Here is a 16,832-nt window from a genome sequence, read left to right as displayed (position 1 = left end):
CGGTAATAGGCTGTTTCGGTCACCCCTAAGCACAGCAACTGGCAGCGAACTCGCAACTCGTCTTCTAATGCCGGTGAAGTAGCCGAATCACGGCATCGAGATTGAATTTGCTACCGGACCCGGACGGAAGGACAAATAGGGAAACACGTTTCACCGAGAAGGCGCGGCCGCCCACTGCTGTAACGGCGTTACACATCACACGCCATTCGTCATGTCGAATCTGCTCGGGAAATTGTCGAGACGCATCGGTGTCTTAGAAAGACTCGTCTTGTTACATAATGGCCTTTTCCCATACGAGTCACTTGCAAGGTCCTCGGTCATCGTGAAATTTGAATTCCACTATAACTTGATCAACGCCAGCCTCGCCCGTACCATGTCTTCCGCCGCCGCCACCACACTATCACCCGCACTTAAAGCGCTCATCAATGCCCCTCACGCCCGAGGCGCTGCGATCCCCACTTCCCCTCACCTATCCTCACTGTTCAAACGGATAGAAGATGACGCCCGATCGAAAGATATCGGGATCCGGACCTGGTTGTGTCTCTCCACAGCGTCTCTGGTGACGATGAATTCGCCTGCGGCAGTGTGCGATCTTTATTCGTATGCTACGCGGTCGATGGCGAAGGCTGAGGATAAGGCCATGGCAGCGGCGGTGAGTCCTACGTGTCGGGCTCGTAGAGGATTCAATCTGAAATGCTGTTCTCCCTGGCGTTTAGGTGATGAGAGAGACCGGCTTGAAATGTATCAGCTTTTCTGGTGTAAGTCGATCCTTCAACGTTCGTTCCGTTGTCTGGAACCAGTAGACTAATCCCTTTTACGCATCGTGCTCGGTCACAGATTCCCAGGGTGAGTCTGAACCGTCCGTCCTACGTGCGAATGACAGGCGATTGAGACTCCTTGCTGCATTCATCAGACTATCAACGCACTAGGCGCTCTTCGCGCTCATCTGGAAGACGATGTGAAAACCCATCTAAGCACAGAACCAACGAGGCAAGTCGGTCACGCAAGTACACCTTTCTCGATCCCTCGGGCAGACGATCCTGAACATCTCCCTCTTACCCGTTTTCCCAGACAACCTACTCCCGAGAACATCGAATCCATCTCCGCTCGCGCCCGTGATCTATGGGATTCGATCTACGACCCCCACTCCTCCAAACTACTCTCCAAGCTATCCTGCTCACATCCAGATCTTCCCGTCCATATCCTCAACTCGCACTACGGCGCGCTCCTCTCCGATCCTCCCTTTCAAGCCAACGATAATGACAACGACAACAACCTACCCGGACTCGCCAAGCTCGGACACGCCAAGATCGGTCGTACTCTAACTTCGGTCGTAGCCATCGCATGTCTCCGTGCGCAACAAGGAGTAGGGCCTCAGGTGACATCTCACGTGTTCGGGTTGAAGAAGAGCGTGCTCGAAGGTGGAGGCTTGGGGGACGAGCTTCCGATCCAGGGACAAGCTTTTTTAGCTAGCGATGAAGGTGCACAGTGGGTGCTTCGGACGGTTGATGAGGTTGTAGCTAGTTTGCGTCCGGATGGGAGTTCTAGTTTTGCCGCGACGGCCAAATTGTAAGAATCGCTTTAGGCATACAGCCACGAGTCCATCTGGGCAAAACATGAACGCATTTCCACATGCTTCCCTCGCCGCAGATCGTCCGACTCGATCCCATACTCTGCTAGAAGACCTCGTACCGATCCTCGCTGGTGGTTCCGAGACATCCGCTTGGTCTGATGACCGCATGATCTTCCGGCTATGGAGACTGGTAGTCTATGAAAAGCCCCCCTGAAATCGAAGGCGGGCTTTGCAATATCGCGCCTGACCAAAAATCATCTTGGACATCGTGAGCCCGGAAGGCAAAATGTCAAGGAAAAATGTGCGATAACAAGAAGTTATCTGACGCAATGATGGGTGGTAAATTTTGATGATACTACACAACCTCTTTGTTTGATCTAGTTGGTACAACATGTTTCACCTTTGCCACACGAAAATTGACAACTTAACATACCGGCAAACTCTAAATGATATAGATGAAATCGGGATCCCTGTCGTCACCGCACCCTCTAAACTTTTCCATATGACCAGCTCGCTTCTGCGCGTTCTGGTATCGACAGTAAGCGCAGTTCGCGGCGACCAGCACCCAACTGGCGCAGAGCAAGCCGAGGACGATGGTGTGCCCCTCGACGAACGCCGGTCCCTGTTCGGCAGGGTAGATGAACGTGGCTGGAAATCCACCACAGTTGGCGATGGCCAGCTGCAGACCGACGGCCGTGGCACGCTTGTAGTGAGGCGCCGAGTTGTTGGAAAGCCAGACGAGGACAGGAGGGACTGTATGCAGAGACGATTCGTGATGCGTCAGTCGATATTTCCAGAGACTATATCAAGATCGATTGACGGGCTCACCTGCAGGGTACAAGCCGGAGGCCATCAAGAACAACGCGCCATACTTGACCTTGTTGTGATCGGTCGTCCGGATGACGGCGTAACCGATGATCGAGAGCGGGATGAAAGCGAGCATGACGGGTCCACGGATGCGATAACGATCGGACACAAAGGCGGCGATGACTAGAGGCGTGCACGAGAAGGCAAACGTATGAGCGTGCTGAAGATGTCTACTCTCTAAGACTTTCATGAACATACCCGTCAGAACTGCGGCTACCGCATAGGGAGGTACTGAGAACAGCTGAGCATCGATGGCTGAATAACCTAATCCTTTGATACTGTTGTACAGAGCAGGGAATCAGTCGCATGCTCACGTTCGCGCACGGAAGAACGATAGTCGGCTCACATGGTAGGGACGAAAAGACCAAACGAGTAGAGCGCCGTCAACAAGCAAAAGTACGCCGAAGCCGAGAGCCAGGTCTGCGCGGTCGGAAACGAAAATCGAATCAGCCCCTGTGGTCCTACGCTATGTACTTTCAACAAGGACAACCCACCTGGATGGTAAAGACGGCCCTCCTGACCTGGAACCACGAGAACGCGTCCACATCGGCCGACCCCTGCGGTTTATCCCTCTGCAACCGATCGACAACCAAGATTCTCTCTTCCGGCGTGAGGAACTTGGCCTTGTCCAACGAGGGAGGCAAGACCAGCGCGGCCAAGAGTCCTACGGCGACGGTCATGAGCCCCTCGACGATGAACAACCATCGCCAGCCTTTCAGCGGGATGGAGGTCTCGGGGAGGTGTCCGCTCCCGCCGAGCCTGTTGAGACCGGTCGCAAGTAATCCTCCGAACCTATAACATCCACCCCAAACAAAGACCCGGGTGCATCAGGTCAGTCCCCCTTGTCTTCGAATTCCCCCCGTCTCCCACGATGACCCTTGGGACTCACGCGCCAGACAGACTCGCACTCGAATAGATCAACCCCAACCTCAATGCCATCTCGCTCCGTTTATAACACATCGACAGGTAGAGCACGATGCCGGGTAAGAGGCCTCCTTCTGCTACCCCGAGGAAAGCTCTGACGACCATCAAGTCGGTCTTTGTTGGCGTCGCAATATCCAGATAACATCAGCACTACTACAACGGGTACCGCCAGATACGAGGAAAAGGAGGATGAGAGATGAGGGAAGAGATCAGGGGAAGAGGGAAGAAGAAGAAGCGCCCCGACTCACATAATTCCTAACGAACCCCAAAGACATGGCGATCACCCCCCAGACGGTCGTCAGTCCTGCCAACCACCAGCGGGGCGAGACTCGTTTCATCACCAAGTTCGATGGAACTACCACACCCAAACGCAAAAGAGACCCGAATGAGCAGGATGATCAGCGAAAAAAAATCCAACAGCCCAAGGCGAAAAGAAGAGGAACAAACAAAGAAGAAGAAGAAGAAGAAGAAGAGGAAGAGACACGCGAGACCCACCTTCACTGGCGATATAAAACGCGAAAAAGATCGCCAAAGAATTCGCATACTGCCCACTACTCAACCCCAGATCCGCATTCAGACCCAAGACTTTCGCATTCCCTATACTCGTCCTATCCAAAAAAGAGAACAGAAATAGGAGGGCTAGCATGGGGAGGATGCGGAGGTCGAGCTTCCATAAGAGTTTTCTTGTTAACTTCCCATTGGGGTCGGAGGGGGTTTGGAGGATCGAGGAGTCTCGTCGGGAGGATGAGGAGGCATCGGCATGCTCAACGAACTCGGTGGTGGGTTTTTCTTGGTCGACATGGTCGTTATGGTGGTAGTGATGACCTTTCTCTTGGTCGTGGGGTGAGATTCCGTACGACATCGTTATATGACGCGAATACTGTAGCTGACGGTACTATCGGTGTGATGCTACAGCGATAACAATAATGATAATGCGACGGGTCAAGCGTTGAGTAATGTTAGGGTGTCCTGTCCCGTCCCGTTCACGATACTATATACAGGGCTAGCTCTTGAAGTTATATACCCTCGAAGCTCGAGAGGCGCAATCGGCGTTGTATCTGGGTCCCCCACACCTCACCCCACACCATACACCGTACCGTACTCACGATTCTCAGCGGCCCGGGCCCCGCAGATCCTCTTACCCTCGCTGCCTCGCCCAATCAGGAGATGATCGATTGATCATCAGCCTCGGGGATTATTTTAGTCCTTCCGATCGACGGACGACAGTGAAGCGAGAGGCTGTAAATAGCAACAGCCACGCGTATTTCGGGCGAATCCTTCTATCGATTTGTCCGATCGACGCATCACGTGATGTGAATGATGACGTGGGTACGATCCGGCCGAAGGAGAGAAGCTGATCGGCGATCAAAAAAGTCCGAAGTGGATCAACAGCTCATCAAGTGGATCCTTGCCTTGTTGATATTTGTACTCTGCTTGATCTTCAATCTCGTTAGACTCGGAGCTGAAACGATAGCCTTCAGCGACCGCGACTACGACACTCGCTGAGCACGACCTGACCTTGATACTTTCCGTCAACCATCCAGAACCTTTGCTTACCTACCTGCTCAACCTCGATCACTATCGACCTCGACTTCGACCTCGACCTCGGACCACCATGTCCAGCCACATCGCCCGCACTCGCTCGATACTCAGGGGCATCCCTACATCATGCACCTCCACCCCTTCCCGTCCCTCAGCAGTACTACGCTCTACCATCTCTCAATTCCCATCCTCCCGTGCTACCTCCAACCCCAAACTCCGAGCGAACTTCAGCTCATCTGCTCTCGCTCGAGATCTTCAGCAAAACCGGACCTCGACTTCGAGTCGGATACAACCTACCACGCTCGACCCGGCTGACGTCGGGGTACCGAAGAAGGAGAAAGTCTGGGGGAGCGCCGATGAGGCGATCAAGGATCTGAAGAGCGGGAGTTTGGTTTTGAGCGCTGGTGAGTCTCCGGGTCCTTCCAGTCGGGGATAATCGTGGGGAGTGGAGAGAAGCGGAGAGGACGAGTGGAGTAGTCGAAATGTCGTTGGAGTGTTCCTCTTTTTTTCGCTGCAAAGAAATCTCAGAAAAAGGACAGAGAGAAAGGAAAAGACAAGATCGTGGCTAACCCAGATCTTCCTTTTTTCCTCTGCATCCCTTCTACTTCTTCTCCATCGTTCTTCATCGAATGTTCACCATTCCCCCCACGGAAACGCCTCACCACTTCCACCATCTCCACCACCCCCACCAATACCTACCGAATCTCATAACTCTAGGATTCGGCCTATGCGGCGTCCCCCAAACCTTGATCAACGCCATCCGTTCCAACGAAAAGATCCAGGATCTGACGGTCGTCTCCAATAATGCAGGGAATTCTGGGAACGGGGGGTTGTGTGAGTTCCCCGTCTTTCCGTCTCTTTCCTCTTTCCTCATCGTATCCTCGTATGAGGTAGTCATTGCCGTGCGATCGAAAGCAGAGATGATCGAAGGAAATACAGCTGATTCGACCGCGTCATGCCGCTCCTGTCGTCGCGCTCACAGCCCCGCTAGTGAAATCCGGTCAGATATCAACGATGATCCTCTCTTACGTCGGTACGAACAAGTCCCTGCAAGAAGCCTACCTCGCCGGCCAAGTCACCCTCGAACTCTCTCCTCAGGGTACCATCGCCGAACGTCTCCGAGCTGGTGGAGCCGGGATCCCTGCGGTGATCACGCCGACGGGAGCGGGGACGTTCGTCGAGACCGGTGGCATTCCCCGTAGACTCTCCCTCAAAAACGAGTCCGAGGGAGCCAAGCAGACGGTACTGCTGGAGGGAAAGAAAAAGAAGGTCATGGAATTCGAGGGAAAGCGGTTCTTGCTCGAACCCGCGATCAAGGGGGACGTCGCCATCATCCGCGCGCACAAGGTGGACAAGGCCGGGAACTGCGTGTTCCGTTACACCACCAAGGCTTTCGCCGGGTTGATGGCCAGGGCTGCCAAGCTCACTATCGTCGAAGCGGAACAAATCGTCGAGATCGGCCAGATCCCCCCGGAAGAGGTCGACCTTCCCGGGATTTATGTCGATCGGATCGTCCCAGCGACAGCGGAGAAACAGATCGAGATCACCGTGCTCAAAGAAGAACCCCCATCCTCGTCGGACGGTCCACAGAAAAAGGACCCCGCCAGGATCCGCCGAGAACTCATCGCCAGGCGCGCAGCGAAAGAGCTCAAGGACGGGTTCTACTGTAACCTCGGGGTCGGTATGCCGGTCTTGGCCGCCAGCTACCTCGCACCTGGGACCAACGTGTGGTTACAGTCCGAGAACGGTATACTGGGGATGGGTCCTTATCCTACGGCCGAGCAGGTCGATGCGTGAGTCGCCAGTCCTTCGTCCTACCTCCCTTTATTTCGTTTCACCTACGACGCCTCGTCAACCGACGTACTCCAATTTGTTCTGAGCTGACGTAGACTTCCCACCTATCCCTTCCCCATCGCCACCCACCCCTAACCCCGCCCGCCCGCAGCGACATCATCAACGCCGGCAAAGAGACCGTGACCCTGCTCCTGGGCGCATCGGTATTCGACAGCGTAGAGAGTTTCACCATGATCCGCGGAGGACATGTGGACGTCTCCATCCTCGGTGCCATGCAGGTCAGCGCGGATGGCGATCTTGTGAGTTGCGAATCGATAGTTGATCTGTTGCCGGACCTTGAAACCTCGATACGGCGTCTACAACGCGACGAGAGGAGAAGCGAGACGACTGATCTGGATTGCCCTTTTGCGTTTACTCTTAGGCCAATTTCATGATCCCGAACAAGTTGGTCAAGGGGATGGGAGGCGCGATGGACTTGGTATCGAATCCTGACGAGACGATGGTCAGTCCCCTTCGCGCCTGAGCGCCTGAAGCAACTGCACTGCTTGCGCTGAAACAACACCCTCGTCGACTCTTTATTATCCACGTCGCACCTCATCGCAGGTCATCGTGGTGACGGACCACACCGACAAGAATGGCCGGAGCAAGATCCTCCAGAAATGTACGCTCCCGCTCACGGGGGTGAGGGTCGCCAGCAAGATCATCACCGACCTCTGCGTGTTCGAGGTCGATCGCAAGCGTGGCGGGTTGACGTTGACCGAGTTGGCCCGGGGCGTCACCGTCGAGGACGTACGGAGCAAGACGGACGCGACGTTTGCTCTGGCCGACAAGATTGGGACGTACGAGTGAGATCGAAAAAAGGAGAGTTGGAGGGGAAGGGGCGGTTTATAGGAAACGATGACGATAGCGCCGCCATGTAGTGACCAGTAACTAGAGGGTGAAGCAGAGCAGACATTTTGCATCATCTTATCCGATTCAATTGGTGTGTTTCAAGGTAGAGAGCGAGCGCTGCATCTCGGCGATCACGTGACCCACGTCGTGGCTCCTGCTAGTCCTTTGTACTAAGATCACTACTACTACATTCTACTTTCTATTTTCCCTATACTCTCACCACCTCCTACTACAACCTTTGCTTATCATTAGCAATTACCCACGACGATACGAACGGTCAACATGCCGTCTTCCGATCACCCGGACGTCATCGCCTTCGATAATGGTTTTCCCCCCGACGGCCTGGCTAGGTTCATCAGGCAAACGGTCGACGACCTCGAGCTCAAAAAGACGATTCTCAGGCTCCCGAAAAAACGCTCGACCGATCAGCAAACGGTCCGGGATATCTATTTGGAGTGTATGAAGGCCGTATTACGACAGGTCAGAATTAATCTCGAGGATATATTCGGAGAGGACTGGTCCTTGCAGGTCAGAAGACAATACATGTTGAACGGCACGTGCACGGGCGCGGACCTCGGCATCAAGTACAAGGATACCGAGCTGTACAAGGCATACGTCATGCTCGTCGACCCCCCCGACCCCGATGTCACCGGAGGCTTGCGAATGCACTACGACCTCAAAAAACCTGCGGATCTCAACGCTGCCGAGACCGCTACCCCCGCCATAGCAGCTCCTATCACCCCTAGCGATTCTCCTCCCGCCGATAACCTCCTAACTATCGACCCTGATCTTAATCATCCTCAAAGCGACAATCCGATCGAGATTGATGGCGCCCACGATACATCGCACGCCGTCATCACTGATGGACCGATCGCCGACCTCTCCGGAGACGAGGACGAGGAGGTCGACGTCGCTGTCGACCCGGTAGTGACCCATTGGGGGTACCTCTTCAGTCCCATCCAGAGTAAGATCGGCACGAACACCACCTCGACATCGACATCGACATCCGTCCGCAAGTCCCGCAATCGCTTCGATATCACCTTGCTCGCCTTCGATGAACGAATCAAGAAGAGCGACCACGAAGGACCGGCTCAGATGCAGATAGTCGGTGGGGTCGTCAAGGTGAGGTACGTCAGTGAGGAAGAAATCGAGGGGACTGTATTGGCTATCCCGTCGGAGGCTTTGGGTATCAAGGAAGAGTCTAAAACAAAGAGCAAGAAGGGCATCGACGATCATCCCTCGACTTCGGTCCTCAGAACACCGCGTGGAGAACCAGACCTCACAGACGCAGAAGTAACGAGCAGACCGCCGAGTTTCTTCACCCGGAGGATCTTGCAAGACCTTATAGCTCAGATAATCTGGGGTTTGATCAACGTAGATGCCATGTCGGCAACCCGTCGGCCTGTTTATGGGATGGCCGTCCTCAACGGTTGGTTCGTGAGGATGGTCGTCGACGGCGCCGAGCGGGTGGTTTACCTCGAGACCATGGACCCCACCAGCACCAGTTTGAATACGAGCACGAGCACGAGCACGGACAGGAAAACGAACACCAATCATCAGAGCTCGAGGCCGAAATCAAACTCGCTGAAAGACCTCTTGACCTGGTTCCAATACGGACGGTTCCGTCATCATCTCGCTACAAACAGCGGGGTGGAGAAGCTCTACCATTGGACTATCGCTGGGTTTCGTTCGTTCGTACTCCCGGCAACTTTGACGAACGATCGCAAAGAAGACGCAGATTCGACTGCGACGGCATCCGCGGTTGAAACGAGGACTGATCTGAAGCGAGGAGCCGCTGAAGTTTCCGCTAACGAGGAGCTGGAAGGCACTAATCGGCACAAGAGAACAAAGGCGGTCTACGAAGAGGATTCGTCCCAAGCGAGAGAGCCCGCTGCTCCTTCCACCTCGTATCAGGCTATAAAGGAAAAGGCTGAGAGTACAGTCCCAGACGAACCGCGTCGTAAAGTGGATACCTGGCTGAGCAAGATCGACAATAATCCTGAAGCCGACCAGACGCCGGTTGCAGTCGATCTCGACGAACCGTTCAATGACGATGATGAAGACGATGACAACCACAACAGCTCCGACAGCCAAGAATACAGCGATTATTGCACTATGGTCGGCCAGATGGAATTCTTGGACCAGCTCGGGTGGACGGTTGAGTACTGCTCGATCGCCCGGTTCGATGAATTGTTGTGTGGATCGGCACGCCAGGCTTAGATCCAGGTTCGGCAGCTATGGCCGGCTGCTTCGATGCCCTGACGCTCCGAGAGATAGGAAGGATCCGATCGAGGCTAATCCACGGAAAGGTGCAGGTTGACGAGGTGCGAGAACAAACGGAAAAAGACAATGACGGACATCGGGGTGAAGATTTCGGGAAGTCGTGACCTTGGTGGACATCGGAATGATATTCGAAGGGTCGTTCGCGGCGGATCGAGAACAGCTGACAGCTGAAGGGGATGCAGGAACGATGACGTCGCTTGGCTATGGCCCGTTCAGAATATCGACGACCGAAGGTGCCGAATCAGTAGCAGAAAATCCTAGGCCAAAACTTTCAAGGATTGCGGCCCGAACAAAAGTGCAAGAAAACATCGCTCAAAGAACCTCCACAGCTGCACACAGGACGTCATGTCAGCAAACCATCCTCGACCGGTCCATACAATACGTAAATTGAAGGGTTGTTTCGTGACGATGACCGCCGATGAAGATGCCGTCTAGATCGAGACTTAAGAAACCGCGCGGATCTGTATTCGAACGGCGAAGCTGAAGGCACCTCGACCGCAGCACATGGCCTACCGATCCCAGCACCTGGTCAAGTCCCGTCAATCTCATCTGCCACTGCAGCAGCAAGTCCAAGCTCGGGTTCGACATCGGCTGCCAGTGCAAACATCAATTCCCATGGTGCGTACAGGGTCGGCTCAAGAGGAAGGTCGACCGCCGGACGGACTGATCGGGCTTTGGTCTGGGGCTTCCCAAGTTCTTGCTGATGATGTGAGAATCGCCGACTGCGTGCTGTGTCTGGGTAGACTCGCTCGCTGCGTCTGCAGTTTCAGTTTCTGCGACTCGAAACACAGGATCTCCGTTTACACCCTCGATTCGATCGTATACGTCGAATCGAGTCATGATCGCCTCCCGGCAGTGTCTCGATTGCTCAGACCCGCATAGAAGACGACATTATACTTACATTACGATGATATTCTAACCTATCCATCTCTCCGGATAAGCCGGGACCTGCCCTCGATGACTTTAGCGGTTGTTGTTGTTGGAAGTCCCTTCGTGGCTGTGTTCTCTCCCTCGCGGATGTAAAAGTTGTTGTTGAGATCATGGTCACTTGGGTGGATCGTCGAGGTCGACGTCATTCATCTTGCATCATGCCATCATCCTGTACCCCATACCACATCTACTATCAGGGGACCGTGGAACATCGTTATACAGACCACACCGCCTCAGCCAAAAATCCGTTTCCGGATCGCATCGACCAGCCCGCACAGCAACACATTCCCTGAATGAGCAACCACTAAGGCTACCCCTATCTTTTTGGCCAAGCGCCGAAACGAATCATCATGTCGACGTTGAACGTCTCGATCCCGGACACATCCCCTCTCATCCAATACTACCCTTACTACGATGGATCCCCTCAATCTGGCTGGAACTCGTCTTACATTCGTCAAGGACGTCATCGCCGACGGTACACCCTTCCACCGGACGTCTTTCCCCGGATCTTTGGCTACATTGACATTCGAAGGGACCGACGTCTGGGTCTGGGGACAAGGAGAGATGAGCAACTATATCGTCCTATGTGACGACGTCCAGCAAGACCCGGTCCCCGGTTACCAGGGTGAAAACTTGCTGGGTTCATGCTTGGGTCTCGGAGAGGGAACCCACGTCGTCCAGTTGAAGATGACGGGAAACCAGACTGCGGATAGCGATCTGAACGGGTTGGACTTTTACGGGATGACCTTGACGGCACAGATTGATTCGGATTAGTGAGTTGGCGTCCATTTCATCACTCTCCTCACCGAAACCTTCAAGCTCCACCCGTCTGTCACTTTCTATCCTTTTTTTCGGCTTCTTTTTGGCTGCACAACCGATGAATCAAACCTCACATCCATCTTGTTCTCGGTTCCTCTTTTCATATCTGTCCCGACCGACTATTCTAGCTCGACGGTATCGAACACGACCGTCCAGCTGGTCGATCCTACAACCCGATGGATCAACCCGGATTTCAACGAGACGAGGGGGGAATGGTTCACCTCGTCTTCGTTTGGCGGGGGAGGTGAGTACAGCCTTGTTCATATCTCGACCTTGACAAGCCCCTTCTCTCTTAATTCGTCTCTTTCTCCATCTTCACCTCGAGGCGCATGAGCTGACCGGGGTCCGATTGCCATTCTCCACTCTGCGTGATATCCATGTCTATATGTATATGACAGACAACACCACGCAATACACCTACAACCGCCTTACTTCCCGGACGATCGGCTCGACGCTAGACTACGTGATACCTATGAATACCCGGTTCTTTTACGCTTACGGTTCCATTTCTTGGGATCATCGACAATTCTCAGTCCAGCTCGATGGTGGAGACCAGGTGGAGTACGTACCTCCTACGGCGTGGAGCAGCGTGGATCAGCTTTTGTGAGTTATGGCGTTGGTTAGGGGTGTTACGGAGATGAACATCATCATCGAGCTGAGTTTGCCTATATGCTGGTTCCTTCTTGCAGGTACTATACCCCGCTGGACCCGTCGACACCGCATAATATCACTTTCCAAAACCTAGGATCGGGGACGCTGTGGGAGTTCGACCTGCATCACATCGTCCTCTCGTCGCTGAACCAGTGAGTCCATTTCCTCAGTGTATGAATGATATGGTTGAAAGGGCCCAACTGATCGTGACTCCTTGTGCGGGCGGTCCAGCGATGGCAGCAAGCAAAGCGCGGGTTCCAAGTCGAAGACGGGCATGATCGTCAGTGCAGTCTCTCGGCTGGACATGTCAGACAAGACGTGGTTGCTTATAAAGTCCTGCTTGAACGTACAGGTCGGCATCGTCATGGGTATCGTCATCCTAGCCGGGCTGATAGCTGGGTGGCTTTACCAAAGACGCCGTAGAAACAACACATCTCGTCCAACAACACCATCAATGACCCTTTGGGAGCGCCTACAAGCCGTCTTTCGGCAGACTCCTTCCAAGCGGCATGAAGATCACCGTGTGGTCGACTTGTTACAGACCGAGTCGCACATCGATTCCACGAGGAGCCGGAGAAGCGTCGAGTCCAGCTGGCAAGCTCGTAAGCCCCGCACACGCCGTGGTAAGCGACGAGATCCTCTGCTGATCGCGATTCGTCTTGTTGTAGCCACACCTTACCCGCCGGTGCCCAGTACGACTTCTCGTCGACCCGCTACCCAGCCAGATCACACCTCATCCCATGGCCGGTCGACATCGATCGATTACGGCAATAAACCTGACCAGGATCCCTTTGCCGATCCTGGCCTTCATCAGCGGACCGCACCTCCTACAGTGGACGAGATGCGCTCGCTATGGTTACCCGATGACGATGCCTCGACGGTTGCCTATACCGACATCGGGGCCTACGGTTCCGAGATCAACGACCGCGACACGGACCACGGACACGACACAAAACGCACGCTATCGAGACTATCGACCGGATCTTTCGATGTCGAGATGACGGCGCAGGCAGAGGACGCTGGACGTCTCATGGCTGCCGATGATATGCGCGAGGTGGTGCCTCCGCGATACGATCCGGCTTGGAGAGACGCTCGCCAATGACCAAAAAAGAGTTGAAAACAACGTTCATACTTTGTACAATTATACAACACAGGAATAGATACCCTTACATGAGGTATATATCACGACGCGTGCCTACAGGTTGACTTCGCATACCTTGCCCCTGGCTTGCTGCAGCGTCGAAGGCTCCTTGCTATCTAGACCGACACCGTCGCCGATCACCAAAACTTCCCACGGTACCTTGTCGTCGAGCTCGCTGACCAAGTTGACGACAATCTTTACGTCCTTGCCATCTGGACTTTGCGCCGCCTCGATAGAGCATTCGATGTGCGATCCGTCCCGCAATACCGAACGAGCGGTGATCTTCTTGGTGATCGAGAACGAGACCACCACCGTGAATCCTTTCGCCTCGTCCGAGACCTTGTCCAGCACGGTGTGACCTTCCTTGCCGATGATCACGGCGTGATCTTGACGAAGCAACAACGGCAAGGTCATGTAAGAATGGGTCTCATTGACAAAAGTCCCACCTTCGACGCGTCTGCCGTCTAGCAAGCTCGTCCAACTTCCCGGCGGGACGTAATACTCGACGTCATCCTCGTCAAAGACTGGGGCGACCAACAATGCGTCTCCTAGCATGTACTGGCTATCGACGAGCCAAGCAGTCGGATCTTGAGGGAATTCGAGGAACATGGCGCGCATCAACGGATGACCCGATTTGACGGCGCCCTCGATCGACAAGGTCGTCAAATAGGGCTCCAATCGGTTCTTGAGCTTGGTAAACTTTGACAATACGAGCGAGGACTCGTCGTCGAATTGCCAGGGAACTCGGTAGGTCTCGGAGCCGTGCAATCGTGAGTGGGACGAGAGGAGTCCGAACTGTACCCATCGTTTGCTGTATCGCACGTGCCGTTGGTCTCAGCTACCGTGTTTGGGCAAGCAAAATGCTGCTACTCACTAGATTGCGGCCTCCTTCCCGGTTCCCTTGTATACAGGCTTGTTCTTTCCCTCGGCCTTGAACCCTCCGATATCATGAGCAAAGTATCCGAACCCGCTCAAACAGAGTGACAGACCCCCGCGTATGGTCTCTGCCATCCCCGTAAACGTCTGATCGCAATCGCCTCCCCAGTGGACTGGCAAGGTCTGTCCCGAGGCCATGGCGGACCGAGCGAACAAGCAGGCCTCGCCCTCGCCCTTTTCTTCGGTCAATACCTCCCAGACCGCCTTATTGTACAGCGTGGTGCTGCGATCATGTAAAAAGCGTCTGTAGTCAGCGAAATAGTCGTGGCGACTCGTTCTGAGCCAAGCAACCTACTAAAAGTTGTGCATCGCCTTCGGGTTGCTCTTGTCGTGATAGACGACCCCGTTCGCTGGAATCCGCTCGCCGAAATCGGTCTTGAAACTATCCACGCCGAGCTTGACCAACCCCCTCAACTGGTCCTTGTACCACTCGGTAGCTTCCGGGTTGGTGAAATCGACGACGGCCATCCCGGCCTGCCAATCGTCAGTCTGCCAAGTCTCTCCCGTGACTCGTCTGATGAAATACCCCTTCTCGTCCCCCTCTGCGAACAACCGGGATTCTTGCCCGATGTACGGGTTGATCCAGACGCAGACCTTCAATCCGCGTTCATGCAATCGTCCCAGGAACCCAGCCGGGTCTGGGAAATATTCCGGGTCAAAGGTGAAGTTGCACCATTCGTGCGCTGGCATCCAGAAACAATCAAAGTGAAAGACGTGCAACGGGATGTCCCTCTCCTCCATCCCGTCTACGAACTGCATGGCCGTCTTCTCATCATACGACGTCAGGAACGAAGTCGATAACCACAGACCGTAAGACCAGTCTGGCGGGAGGGGCGGTCGACCGGTCAACAAGGTGTACCGCGTCAATATCTCTTTCGGGGTGGATCCAGCGATGATGTAAAACCGGATGGTCTCCCCCGGGACCGAAGCCTGAACTTTGGACATGATATCGGATTGGACTTCGACAGAGACGTGGTCGGCGTGATCGTAGTAGACGCCGTAACCCCGGTTGGTCAGGTAGAACGCGACGTTCTTGTAGGCTTTAGATAGGCGATCTTCAGATTATGTAAGTATAGAGTGCACAGAGAAGGACCAACTTACCCGAAGCACTGCTCGTCCCCCCATCCTCGTTGGAAAGCTCGACCGTCTGTCCATTCTTGATGAACGGCCCGAACCTCTCGCCCAGCCCATAGACCTGCAAAAACCAACCCAACCCGACAGCCCGACCCCCCGTGTCCCATTTCCACGATCAGCCCATCTCGCTTCAATTCTATCCTCTCCAAAAAAAACGCCAAAACGACTCGAGAAGACCATGACTGACCTTCTCCCCAACCCCCAAATTAAGCGCGACCTTCATATACCCCTTCCTCCCCCTAGCCATTTCCCGGTGATAAGGATCCGAGATCGTCGTGACCGCGTTCTCCCTGACCGCATCTTTCGGCGAACTCTGTTTATCGAGGATCCAAGAGAGGCTGTCGGCTCGGATCTCTGTCAAGAGTTTCTTCTTCTTCTCCTTCTCCTTGGATGAGTTGGATGAGTTGGATGGGTTGGATGGGTTGGTGTAGAAAGTAGGTGCGCGCGAGCGTGTAATCAAGGATTACCGGGATTATTTCCCCAGGATTACTGGGGACTGGGGTGATGCTTAGTCAGCATCACCCAAGCTGGGACCTCACCTCGGTGATGAAAATCTCGGACAACTAGATCATCAATATACACCACTTGACTGTTAGATCTCAAGCAATACCTTGAGTTCTAACAGGTCAGTACCTTTGTATTGGTTAATAGCACATGCCGATTGATAAAGCAATACCTTGAGTTCTAACAGGTTATGAGCCCAGCTGTTGACCCGTCTTCTCTACGTGTCAACTTCTAATCAGCCACGTCGACAGATCGACCTAGAACTTGAGATAGACAAGTCAGATAGACATCTTCTACTACACCGGATAACAGGAAGACTTTCCCTTCCCTAGACATTAGTAAACCGACCATCTCCATTACCTCGCTATCCTTCACCATCATGTCCGATGACGAGATCACCACCAAAGGACCCAAGGTCATTGTCCTTGCCCGAGCCGGGGTCAACTATGTCGAATGGCTGGAGTCCATTCGAGACCTCTTGGCTATCAAACGCCTGCTTCCTTATGTGAAGTATGATGCCAAGGGTGAACCGGTCAAGCAGAGACCGGTCCTTCCGGAAAAGGGTGACATCACCGAGAAGATGACGGAGGCCGCTGAAGACTACGACCTCAAATGTGCCCAGGCTCTGGGTTACATCCGGCCTTCGCTTGGGGTAAACAAGCGATCAATCCAGGGGATTGATCACCCGGCCAAGGCCATGTACAAGATCAAGGAGATCCACTCCAAGACCACCTCGTTCGATGTCCAGATCCTGATCGATGAGTTTGCCAACCTCCGCCCTGTTGGAGACGACTTTGAGGGGTACATGGCAAGGTTGGACACCGTGGTCGAGGGTCTGGAGGC

At 54.1% G+C, this 16,832-nt stretch overlaps 6 protein-coding genes across 6 annotated transcripts; 4 read left to right on the top strand and 2 right to left on the bottom strand.

Annotated features, from left to right (window-relative positions):
* Positions 1 to 373: 373 nt before the first annotated feature.
* On the top strand, positions 374 to 1,573 carry HD553DRAFT_328469 (uncharacterized protein; the record flags this gene model as incomplete). Its single annotated transcript, XM_046181874.1, has 4 exons — positions 374 to 652; positions 717 to 758; positions 914 to 990; positions 1,072 to 1,573. The coding sequence occupies 4 exons, from the start codon at positions 374 to 376 to the stop codon at positions 1,571 to 1,573; spliced, it is 900 nt and encodes a 299-aa protein (XP_046037947.1).
* Positions 1,574 to 2,015: 442 nt separating this feature from the next.
* Positions 2,016 to 4,226, bottom strand: HD553DRAFT_341090 (putative MFS transporter; the record flags this gene model as incomplete). The annotated part of the gene is made up of 8 exons (XM_046182603.1): positions 2,016 to 2,326; positions 2,402 to 2,563; positions 2,639 to 2,718; positions 2,787 to 2,860; positions 2,935 to 3,232; positions 3,330 to 3,478; positions 3,613 to 3,719; positions 3,860 to 4,226. 8 exons carry the CDS (start codon positions 4,224 to 4,226, stop codon positions 2,016 to 2,018), a joined length of 1,548 nt encoding a protein of 515 aa, XP_046037946.1.
* A 436-nt stretch (positions 4,227 to 4,662) lies between these two features.
* On the top strand, positions 4,663 to 7,695 carry HD553DRAFT_309213 (uncharacterized protein). The gene is made up of 7 exons (XM_046179656.1): positions 4,663 to 5,142; positions 5,204 to 5,310; positions 5,624 to 5,740; positions 5,889 to 6,699; positions 6,852 to 6,999; positions 7,122 to 7,202; positions 7,304 to 7,695. The coding sequence occupies exons 1-7, from the start codon at positions 5,033 to 5,035 to the stop codon at positions 7,547 to 7,549; spliced, it is 1,620 nt and encodes a 539-aa protein (XP_046037945.1). The 5' UTR covers positions 4,663 to 5,032; the 3' UTR covers positions 7,550 to 7,695.
* A 178-nt stretch (positions 7,696 to 7,873) lies between these two features.
* On the top strand, positions 7,874 to 10,985 carry HD553DRAFT_334760 (uncharacterized protein; the record flags this gene model as incomplete). Its single annotated transcript, XM_046182163.1, has 4 exons — positions 7,874 to 9,771; positions 10,091 to 10,221; positions 10,310 to 10,471; positions 10,503 to 10,985. The coding sequence occupies 4 exons, from the start codon at positions 7,874 to 7,876 to the stop codon at positions 10,754 to 10,756; spliced, it is 2,445 nt and encodes an 814-aa protein (XP_046037944.1). The 3' UTR covers positions 10,757 to 10,985.
* On the top strand, positions 10,986 to 13,447 carry HD553DRAFT_309210 (uncharacterized protein). The gene is made up of 7 exons (XM_046179655.1): positions 10,986 to 11,577; positions 11,752 to 11,867; positions 12,022 to 12,226; positions 12,313 to 12,426; positions 12,506 to 12,554; positions 12,627 to 12,876; positions 12,943 to 13,447. Exons 1-7 carry the CDS (start codon positions 11,219 to 11,221, stop codon positions 13,374 to 13,376), a joined length of 1,527 nt encoding a protein of 508 aa, XP_046037943.1. The 5' UTR covers positions 10,986 to 11,218; the 3' UTR covers positions 13,377 to 13,447.
* Positions 13,448 to 15,889, bottom strand: HD553DRAFT_283085 (putative family 31 glucosidase yicI). Its single transcript, XM_046178172.1, has 5 exons — positions 15,673 to 15,889; positions 15,453 to 15,546; positions 14,647 to 15,391; positions 14,290 to 14,574; positions 13,448 to 14,226 (listed from the first exon to the last, which is right to left on the bottom strand). Exons 1-5 carry the CDS (start codon positions 15,730 to 15,732, stop codon positions 13,470 to 13,472), a joined length of 1,941 nt encoding a protein of 646 aa, XP_046037942.1. The 5' UTR covers positions 15,733 to 15,889; the 3' UTR covers positions 13,448 to 13,469.
* Between the last annotated feature and the right edge of the window lie 943 nt (positions 15,890 to 16,832).

Source organism: Filobasidium floriforme, assembly GCF_021052385.1.
Source record: "Filobasidium floriforme strain CBS 6241 chromosome Unknown HD553scaffold_7, whole genome shotgun sequence".
Lineage (NCBI taxonomy): Eukaryota > Fungi > Basidiomycota > Tremellomycetes > Filobasidiales > Filobasidiaceae > Filobasidium > Filobasidium floriforme.
Note: the sequence above shows the minus strand (reverse complement) of the source record. Positions and strands in the feature narration are given on the sequence as shown.

What these genes read in the sequence shown, in the direction of transcription:
- HD553DRAFT_309213 (XM_046179656.1), top strand. Translation starts at nt 5,033, where the DNA reads ATGCACCTCCACCCCTTCCCGTCCCTCAGCAGTACTACGCTCTACCAT. An exon ending in GAGTTTGGTTTTGAGCGCTG is followed by an intron (nt 5,311 to 5,623) that starts GTGAGTCTCCGG and finishes TCATAACTCTAG; the next exon opens with GATTCGGCCTATGCGGCGTC. An exon ending in ACGGCCGAGCAGGTCGATGC is followed by an intron (nt 6,700 to 6,851) that starts GTGAGTCGCCAG and finishes GCCCGCCCGCAG; the next exon opens with CGACATCATCAACGCCGGCA.
- HD553DRAFT_309210 (XM_046179655.1), top strand. Translation starts at nt 11,219, where the DNA reads ATGGATCCCCTCAATCTGGCTGGAACTCGTCTTACATTCGTCAAGGAC. An exon ending in GTCTTCGTTTGGCGGGGGAG is followed by an intron (nt 11,868 to 12,021) that starts GTGAGTACAGCC and finishes TGTATATGACAG; the next exon opens with ACAACACCACGCAATACACC. An exon ending in AGTCGAAGACGGGCATGATC is followed by an intron (nt 12,555 to 12,626) that starts GTCAGTGCAGTC and finishes TTGAACGTACAG; the next exon opens with GTCGGCATCGTCATGGGTAT.
- HD553DRAFT_283085 (XM_046178172.1), bottom strand. Translation starts at nt 15,732, where the DNA reads ATGGCTAGGGGGAGGAAGGGGTATATGAAGGTCGCGCTTAATTTGGGG. An exon ending in GGGGACGAGCAGTGCTTCGG is followed by an intron (nt 15,392 to 15,452) that starts GTAAGTTGGTCC and finishes GCCTATCTAAAG; the next exon opens with CCTACAAGAACGTCGCGTTC. An exon ending in GGGAAGGAGGCCGCAATCTA is followed by an intron (nt 14,227 to 14,289) that starts GTGAGTAGCAGC and finishes CGTGCGATACAG; the next exon opens with CAAACGATGGGTACAGTTCG.